The sequence below is a fragment of the Sphaerodactylus townsendi genome, linkage group LG13 (genome assembly GCF_021028975.2).
Source record: "Sphaerodactylus townsendi isolate TG3544 linkage group LG13, MPM_Stown_v2.3, whole genome shotgun sequence".
Lineage (NCBI taxonomy): Eukaryota > Metazoa > Chordata > Lepidosauria > Squamata > Sphaerodactylidae > Sphaerodactylus > Sphaerodactylus townsendi.
In genome coordinates, this window is record NC_059437.1 from 55,471,743 (window position 1) to 55,481,484 (window position 9,742).

General features: G+C 44.5%; 1 protein-coding gene across 1 annotated transcript in view; it reads right to left on the reverse strand.

Moving 5' to 3' along the window:
- The window catches only part of LOC125442861 (BRCA1 associated protein), a 30,233-nt gene extending 20,508 nt beyond the window's left edge, over positions 1 to 9,725 (reverse strand). The window contains exons 1-4 of the mRNA XM_048514616.1: positions 9,523 to 9,725; positions 6,132 to 6,293; positions 4,617 to 4,812; positions 3,724 to 3,913 (exon numbers count right to left, since the gene is read on the reverse strand). Coding sequence (XP_048370573.1) covers positions 3,724 to 3,913; positions 4,617 to 4,812; positions 6,132 to 6,293; positions 9,523 to 9,604 — 630 coding nt within the window. The 5' untranslated portion in view covers positions 9,605 to 9,725. The remainder of the gene's footprint in view (positions 1 to 3,723; positions 3,914 to 4,616; positions 4,813 to 6,131; positions 6,294 to 9,522) is intronic.
- Positions 9,726 to 9,742: the final 17 nt, after the last annotated feature.

Sequence of the window (9,742 nt, forward strand, 5' to 3'; positions counted from 1 at the left end):
GACGTCGTACTTGGTCAGGCCACTCGCAGACTCAGCATCCCCATCTGTAATGTGGGGATAATCATACAGGCCCACCTTAGAGGGCTTGTGGATGGATTGCTGAGACAAGGGACAGAAAATGCTCTGAACGCTGAAAGCATCACATGAATCCTAAGTGCCTGGGCTGCCACGGAGAAGAGGCTCTTGGGCCTGTTTCTGGATGTCGATTCAAGACAATGTTTTCCCCTCTCTCTTGTGGCTTTAGCAACTCAGTTCCAACTGCAGCTGCTGGTTTTCTCACCAGCACAGCTTCCAAAATCAGAAATTCAGCTGGACCGGAGCAAATTCAAACAGAAACACGGACTCTTCAAATTGAAAAATGAGGCCTCTGCCTGAAAGCTACAAGTGCATCCATCTTTATCTGCAATAGGCCGACACAGCATATGCAGAGAAGAGGCAGCAGCGGCCAGGGTCCAGGGATTCTAGCAGGGTCCCAGACCCCCTTTCCTTTCTCTCCCCCCCCCCCACCATCACCACCTGCTCACATGCCACCTGCTCACATGCCCACACCTTCTGCACAGGGCTGCACAGGGAAGGCTTGTGCATGGCTCAAAGAAGGAAAAGGCTTGTGAGGGACCTGGTGAATGACCTACCAATTAAACCTCTAGTTTCCTGCATGCCCACAATCACTATGCAAGTTCCCTGAAAGAGGAATCTGGCTTTTCAATCGTAGAGAGGAGGTCTCCAGATCCAAAGCATACCTCACTCCACAAGCCGTGGGGCTGGGATGAATTTTCCTCCAGTTTGCCTGAGTCACTGCTTTCAAATCGATGTACAAACTACAACACACAGATGATGGGGAAACTGCTTGTATAGCAGGCAGTAATTACAATTAAGAGCCATTTGGAACAGGAAGCTGGGCCATTTCAATCAGCAATTAGACAGAAGGCCCTGAATGTCTCTGGAGAAGAGCTTGGCAAAGCAAGCAGAGTTTGGATACAGAAGCAGTTAGCCAACCATTTATGTCTTGCATACTTTGGGGCGGGGGGGGGGGAGCATATTCTCCCCACTCTCCTGTCACCACCCCCACTAGAAGTGAGGCTTCCTGAGTTCAAGAGCACAGATGGTCTGCCTTCCCATCCACAGAACAATCCTATAAGGCAGGGGTGGCCAACCTATGGCGCTGCAGATGTTCATGGACTACAATTCCCATCAGCCACTGCCAGCATGGCCAATTGGTAAGAAAGAAACCCTGCTATAAGGTAAATTGGGAGGGGGGGGGCGTCAGCTGTACAGCAGGTATTCCAGCTGTCCCCTCCCCAATTTCAGCTCTTATCCCATCCCATTTTATTCACACAACTCCCCTAGAAGAGTAGAGTAGAAAACAAACAAACAGGAGGCCCAAGACCTGGGGCACTGCAGGGTTTTTAAACCGGGGTTTATCTGATCTAAGCCAAGCATCTTTGCCGCTATCATCCAAGACAGCAAAGGCTTACGAATGTGAAGGCCTGGAAAGAAACCACAAAAAAAAATAGGGAAAAAATTGGGGCCCCTTCCACACATGCAAAATAATGCGCTTTCAAACCACTTTCACCACTGTTTGCAAGTGGATGTTGCCATTCCGCACAGCTTCAAAGGGCACTGAAAGCAGTTTGAAAGGGCATGATTCTGCATGTGCGGAATGAGCCAGAGATTTTTTTTCCTGAGGCTTCTCAATTTTTCCCAACAGACAAAATGGAAATTTTGGGGAGTACTAAGCAAAATTAATATGAATATTTTCCCTTTTAGAATGAGTAAAGTGCTTTTAAAACACACACGCAGTTCTTAAATCCAAGATGCATTTTCACACCTGGAAGCATATCAAATCTTCACAAAGTGAGCGTGCAGAGAATTCACTGCTTCTCCACAGTTCCATGCCTTCTGTTGTTGTTGTTTTTTGACCTGGTGTGGTTGAACTTTCTACTTCTCCCTCAACCCACTGTGACATATTTACCTACAGACTGGGTAGAAAGTAGCGTATTGCCCCACCTTGCAGGAGCTGGGGTGGGGGGAGATCAAAAGCAGGTAGAGCAGAAACTGCACCAAAGTCTCAGAGGAAAATGTCATTTAGAAACAGCTGTCCCTAACCATACCAAAAATTAAGGCAGATATGCTAAGGTAGCATAGGGTGCATCAGTTTGCAGTTTTCTCGCAAGTACTGTGCATATTTGCATTTATAAGGCATTTATAACTTTCAAATTTCATAAATGTGTAATATATTGCAGTTTTATATGCTAAATGTTTGAATTTGCTCCGGTCCAGCTGAATTTCTGATTTTGGAAGCTGTGCTGGTGAGAAAACCAGCTGTCCGGGCCCTGCGGGACCTTGGTGAGTTCCGCAGGGCCTGTAAGACCAAGTTGTTCCACCGGGCCTTTGGAGTGTCCAGTCACTGAGTGGCGCCCCCTTCCCCCTCCCCCTCTCCTTCCCCCCCTGCATCTTTTTGCACATACCATCTAATGCACTTTACCACCTATTATCCTCCCAGAGAGGAACCTGACCCCTCCCTTTTCTTTTTACTGGGGTGATCTTAATTGAATTGGCCATAATAGGGCACCTATTATGATACAAACCGCTGTTTTTAAGTAGCTTTTAATGGATTTTAGTATTATATTGTTGTTATCGATTTAATTAATTGTATATGTGAATGTTGTTCACCGCCCAGAGCCCCCAGGGGATGGGGCGGTTTATAAATCGAAACAATAAATAAATAAATAAATAAATAAATAAATAAATAAATAAATAAATAAATAAATAAATAAATAAATAAATAAATAATAAATAATAAATAAATAAATAAAATAAGTTATAAAAGAATGCAGAATACCTTCGGGACCGCATTACCCCATATGTCCCTACTAGGCCTCTACGTTCAGCGGAGGCCAATTTGCTGGTAGTCCCTGGCCCCTCAATGATGCGGCTGGCCTCCACGCGGGCCAGGACTTTTACAGCCCTGGCCCCTGCCTGGTGGAACACTCTTCCTCCAGCTGTCCGGGCCCTGCGGGATCTTGGTGAGTTCCGCAGGGCCTGCAAGACAGAGTTGTTCCACCGGGCCTTTGGAGTGTCCAGCCGCTGATATAAGTGCCCCCGCCTCCTCCTACATTTTGGGCCCATTACCATCTATGGGCCCACTCTTTTTCTCCCCTTCTGGGAGAGTTTAACAGGGATTGTTGCGGGCATTGCTGTTATTAGTCGTTCTTAATTGCTGCATTTTAACTTAAATTATTTACAGTCTATTATGTAACCGTTATTTTATGTTGTTCACCGCCCAGAGCCCTTTGGGGGTTGGGCGGTCTATAAGACTGAGCAATAAATAAATAAATAAATAATTTTATATCGTTGAGGCAGTAAAATTAGTTTAGGTTTCATAGGTTATTATAGCATGCGTTTCAATTTTCTCCAAGATTTCCAGAGTTTCCCCCCAGAAAAATAAGGAAAAAAAACTTTTTTCCCCCCTTGGCTGTAAAATTTCTGAAAATTCTATATCTCCACAAAAGCCAGCACACTGTTATGGAAGCTGATGTGGTCTGAGACCTCAATGGCTGCAGGCAGCATCTCAGAGTGTTCAAACTGTCCGCTTGGCCACTGATTAATTCAGCAGCGTATAAGCACTGGTACAGCATTCCTTTCAAAAGCCCGAGAAGCGTCCTATCTAGAGAAAACTCCTCTCCCTATTGTCAGCGTTTAAACTCTCGTAATTTTTTTTACCTGCGTACTAAACTTGACCAGTACCATGTACTGGTTCGGTGTGGAGTCGCGGATTATTTTCATGTGTTCAATGACTTCGTAAAAAGAAGCCACAAACTTCATGAGATCGTGGCTGGTCATCGTGGCAGGAACCGTGAGAATACACAGCATGGCACTGCGGCGCACGTCTTCTTTTAAAGAGGTCATCTTGCTGCACGGACAAAGTTAGATGGATCAGTAAGTTCAGCAACATTTGACAGTCTCAAATGATTTTTTTTTAACAAAAAGTTTTATTATTACATTATTGCATTAAACATTACATATTAGACATTCTAATAATAAACATTCAAACACAAACAAATCACATTGCACATTGCATTGCATTACACCCTACTAATTCGACAGTAAATCACCGTGGACCCTACTAATTCGACAGTAAATCACCGTCGAAATTACCCCACAAATATACCCCCTCTTAAAATATACCCTGCCCCCCTTATCATCTATACCTTCTCTCCACCCTTACCAATTCTTTAGCCTATTTTCTATAACATTTAATCTCTTATCACTAATCCCCTTCCTTACTTCCCCAGTCCTTTACCCCTAGTATAATTCCCTTTATTTCACTCTTTTGTTCTTATTCTAACTTACCCTTTGTTTATGCTTGTACTATTATTGATTTTCTCTGAATATTTCACCTACCCCTTTTTTGTGCTTGGTTTTCCCTAAATATTTCACCTACCCCTTTTGTGCTTGGTTTGGGCTTCCCCCTGATTCTTCCCTTATCTGATATATAATTATACAAAATGAAGGCATGTCTTTATTCCTTTACTAGCTATTCTCAAATGATTAATGATCACTGCGCATGAGTTTGCACCCTTGCCCTGCACCCTCAAGTGGTGCTGTTCTCTTACTTTGTCTTGTAGAGGTGCATAATACCATGAACTATTTCAACAGATGGGTTCCCACTGAAAAAGGAAATCTGGTCAGGCAGCTGCTTGGAGGGTGAATCTGGGGCTGGTCCCACACTTTGGCCACCGGATTTACTTCGGTCCTCTGGGGAGGAAGCCTCGGACGCTTTGCCTTCTTCCATTGCGGCTTTCATCTCATCTTTCCATAAAAGCAAGAAACACCCAGGTTAAAAAACTCACAAGAAAATCTAACCGTGCCCATGCATCATTTTCAAGCACAATAAAAAGAATCTACCCCAAACTGCCCTTTGGAAGCTGAAGAGCTCAACACTTCCAAGCCACACCTTGCAATGGAATCATCTGTGGCTTGCTTTGTTAGGAAACCACTCACAGCTGAGCATCCTGGTCTATTTAGTCCATGGGTCTGCAACAGGGGTAGGGAACCTGCGGTTCTCCAGATGTTCAGGAACTACAATTCCCATCAGCCCCTACCAGCATGGCCAATTGGCAGAAAGGGGCCAATAGACTATTAGCCTTACAGCAACACTGTATGATTAAAGAAATGCTAGTAAAAGAGAAAAAGTCACAAAGTGGGGAGTAACCTTGCAAAAGATTACTCTGTTATTGCACAGGTGTCAAACTTGCATTATGCTGGCAAAAGATGATGGGAACTGTAGTCCATAACATCTGGAGGGCCACAAGTTTGACACCTATGCTAGGGGATCTAGCACGGCTACCTTGCACTGTCCACTTTTGCCACAATCACTTAATTTTGGTCACTGTTGTTTTTTTTTAGTAGTGGTAAAGCCTTTATTGGCATTGTAAATTACAGTAAAACATTTATCAATTTAAAAAACTAGAATGCATCAAATATATACACATACAAGTTGTTCCCATGAGTAATGTTTGTAATTCCAGCTCTTATCAATATAAAGCCCAAACGTGATCACCAAAAGCTACAGGTGGTCACTGTTATAAAGAGAGTCCCATGCTAAAAATCTACCCCCAAAGCCAACCAAAACTCTTAGGTGTGTTTCTGTTGTATTTCTCAAGAGAAAGCATGAAACCAGCTCTGCAGCCAGGAAATGACATTCTTTTTCATCTCTCTCTGTTCTGGCCACAGAATCAATAGACAGAGATCAGCTCTGAGAACTCCTTTCAGCTCAGCCTTTGAAGAGCCTTACAAGCCAGTCTACCACAGTCTTTAACAAGGGTAGAAAACACAGTAACTTTCCCCAGAGCAACTATCAGTACTGCTAGGACAGACCAAGAGATCTCATCTCTTCCAAATGACAGAAACATCCTTGCTTGAACCCGCAGAGGGAATTCTTACTTGGCAGGCAGCCAGGCAAGGCAGCTTTCAGAGTGGCCCACCTGCTGCGGAGAGGCATTTTGCATCACAGGCACATAGATGTCTTTGGCTTAACTGATCTAAATTCTAATTCTCTAAGTTCTCCAGAAATGGAGTTCTTGCACGGGTGCTGGGTGTAGGAGCCCAGAGTGGCAGTCCAAAAGTACCTGAGTTGGGCTTTATAGTCTCAATGATCATATCTGTCATCTCCCGACGGCCGAGATGCTGGTGAATTATGGCTGCTTTCTCCACCGGTGCCTTTCCTTCCAAACAGGCTGTGGCTGCAGCTAGTGCCGTCTCCTGGATTTCCTCATTAGACATCTCAGTGGCTAAGCAGAAAGAATGATTCATTTCATTATAACAACTACCTGCCAGCCAGAATGGAACAAAACAATTGCAGCCAAACAAGACCCAAGAAACCTGTATAACAGCAGCTATTACAGCTGCACTCAGCTATTAATTCATGGAACCCCATTAAGATTTCCTCTCAGTTACGTCATTCATTGTTAGAGCTACAACACACCCTTGGCTTTCCTTAGCCAATCAACGTTTGTATAATTTATCAGATGCCAAACATGACAGGAAACAGTATTATACAAACAGTTGTTAAAATGCAGATATTTGGGAATTTCCTATCCGGAGATCTGGAATCTAATAAAATGACCTGGCACTGGAGGAGTCTGCGTCCTTTAATGGGATCTCTCCATAACATACCTCCCTGCCCTTCTGTCATCTATATCTAGGGCAGGAGATAACTATGCTTGTTTAAACAGATACATCCACAGTATTGTGCTTAATTATTATTATTATTATTATTATTTATTATATTTATAAACCGCCCTCCCCCGAAGGGCTTAAATGGAACTTCCATCTCCAGAGGAATGATGCCACTGAATACCACTTATGGGGGAGATGGCTACCTTTCTTCCCTTCTTTGTGGACTTGCCAAGGCGTTGGATTGGTAGTGGTTGGACAATGGATGGCAGTTCAGATGAACTACTGCACTGATGTTAGTTATGAAAAAGTCCTGGTTAAAGGACATTCTAGAAATGCTACACCTCATTGGTGTTATTTATTCAACAATGCAAGTCAACGAAATCATTGGGATGCAACATTCTAATAAATAACTGGACGAGTCAGAGGACACGCCAGTGCAGAGCAGGACAAGTGAAATAATCCAGGGTTTGTTTTTAAAATCACAATGATCTTAATAGCCTCCACCCTTTCCCTTCTTCTAAACCCCATCTGCACAGAACCTTAACCTAGGCCAGTGGTGGCGAACCTATGGCACGGGTGCCAGAGGTGGCACTCAGAGCCCTCTCTGTGGGCACGCGTGCACAGAGTTTGTCATGTGATAATAGTGTAATTATTTCAGGGAGATTATTAGCATTAAACCTAAGACCTAGTTTTGGGGAAGCAGTGTAGGTAACCTTCTTAAGCGCTGCTAAACCCTACTGATTTTCATGGGAAGAACTAAAGCGTGATCCTTTACCTGGGAGTAAGCTCGGTTGCTGGCAATGGGGCTTGCTTCTGAGTCAACCCTCCTAGGGTTGTGATTCACCCGTTCGAAGCGTTGCACAGTTGCTTCAAAGCAAAGCCACAGACTACCACCAAGCTTATTCCCGAGTAATGCGCGCCTTGGAGCCAACCGTTTTTCTATACTAAAACCTCAGTATTCAGGTTAAATTGTCATGTTGGCACTTTGCGATAAATAAGTGGGTTTTGGGTTGCAGTTTGGGCACTCGGTCTTGAAAAGGTTCGCCATCCCTGACCTAGGCACTTCTCCAACTGGTCTTCCTCATCTACCCCACCCCTGCATCTTTATCAGACAGACAGGATTCCAATTCTCGCATGTGCAAAAACAGTATTAAAAAATCTTTAAGCAGTGGAACTCAGGGGACAGAGAGAGAGATCAGTCCCTTAGAATAAGATGCTTAAAGAATACTGGTTGTTACAAACTTTTTATTCTGACAGAGCAAGTCTTTCAAGTTTGAGGTTTCCAGAGAGATCTATGTTGGCATGTTGTAGGGCAGTGGTGGCGAACCTTTGGCACTCCAGATGTTATGGACTACAATTCCCATCAGCCCCTGCCAACATGGCCCACGGTTGTAGGGAAACCAATACCATCAAGACTTTTATTATTGTAATGGCAGACTGTCTGTCTGCCTTTAAGACAAGTTTGCAACTAAGATTATTAAGGTTAAGGTTGGAAACTAAGGTACAAAAGGTAGTAGCCCACCATACACCCCCATCTCAATAAATTATAGTATGTACACTGAATACCTGAGTAAAAGCGAATCAAATTTGGTTTGGGCCCTTGGAGAAGATTGTTATTTGCCATGAGCTACAAAGCAAGAAACTACTGGCAAAACTGCTGTTACCTCCACCTCGCACACACACATTGCTGTTTGGACCATACTTTATAGTAACTATTAGTTCTACTATTCACTGATTTGCAGACAACCAAAACAGGCAAATCGGAAAAGCTTTGGTTTTTCGCAGAGAAAACCAGTGCAAAGGAACCCAAACCATTAGGTACTTTACAACATGGAAGCCTGTACCAAACTGAAGGTGTTGTGTACAAGAGAGAGACAGACATTGGGAAATCCAAACCCACATAACACCCAAATTCCATCCTCCAGGATTCTGGCTGAGCAGGCCAATTTTCATTCTGTTCCCATTTCTCCTACAACTGACTCTCAGTACCCTACATGGGGTTATTTGGGGTGTTTTTGCAGTTATTACTTTACAAAACCTTTCCTTTTTTACATACTCTAGGAGTTCCCCAAGTTACATAGCCACCCAAACCATGCCAGTGTGTTGCTGAGTTTTATTTATTTATTCAATTTAATATTCCGCCCACCCACGAAGAGCTCTGGGCAGTGTACAAGATGCATATTAAAACTTTACAAGGTAAAACCAATGACAATAACATTGTTTTCTCAACAAACATAAACAAACACCCTTTCCTATTAAAGTACAACGATAGCAGGAGAAATTCTGTTGCATCTTTAACATTTGCTATGTGGTATAACATTCCATCAGCTAGATGCTTTAGTTCTGACATCATAATTCTGCTAGCTTTTAAAGCACAACTCTTTTTGGTAGCAAACTAACATGGCTATTCCTCTGGAAGAAGGGCTACAAGACAGACTGCCTCTGAACAAGGAGGCTCTTCTTGACCATCATGAATAGGTCCCGTCTGCTCTACAAATGGGGCTGCCAACCTCCAGGTGGAGTCTGGAGAACCTCTGTAATGACATAACTCTAGGCGACCGAGGTCACCTTCCCTGGAGAAAATGGCTGCTATGGAGGGTGGCAGTAAATCCACCGGAGACCCCTCCCTAAACTCTGCCCTCTCCATGGTCAACTAACAAAATCTCCCAGAACTCCGCACCCGGGAGTTGGCAGCCCACCGTACGGAGTTGTCTTGTCCCCCTCCCGGAAAGCCACCTGCCACCGTCATATCCCGTAGCGGGGAGTTCCACAGGTGAATCATCCGTCCAACGAACGAGTTCGCCCCAATCCCCAAAAGCAGCCGTTTCACCCCTGCCTCACCGGCCGCACTGTAAGGGAAGCCACCCGGCACGGGCGAAGTCTCAGCCAGCTCCAACCGAAGGACCACCAGGGACACACTCATAGGGCCCGCCCGTGGAGGGGCTGCCGGGCCGCCGGGGCCCGAGCGAGCGAGAGGAAAGAGATGATGAAGCCAAACAAGCCGGGTCGACGCCGCCTCAGATTATGAGCCACTTCCGCCTCTTTGCCCCTTGACCCCGAG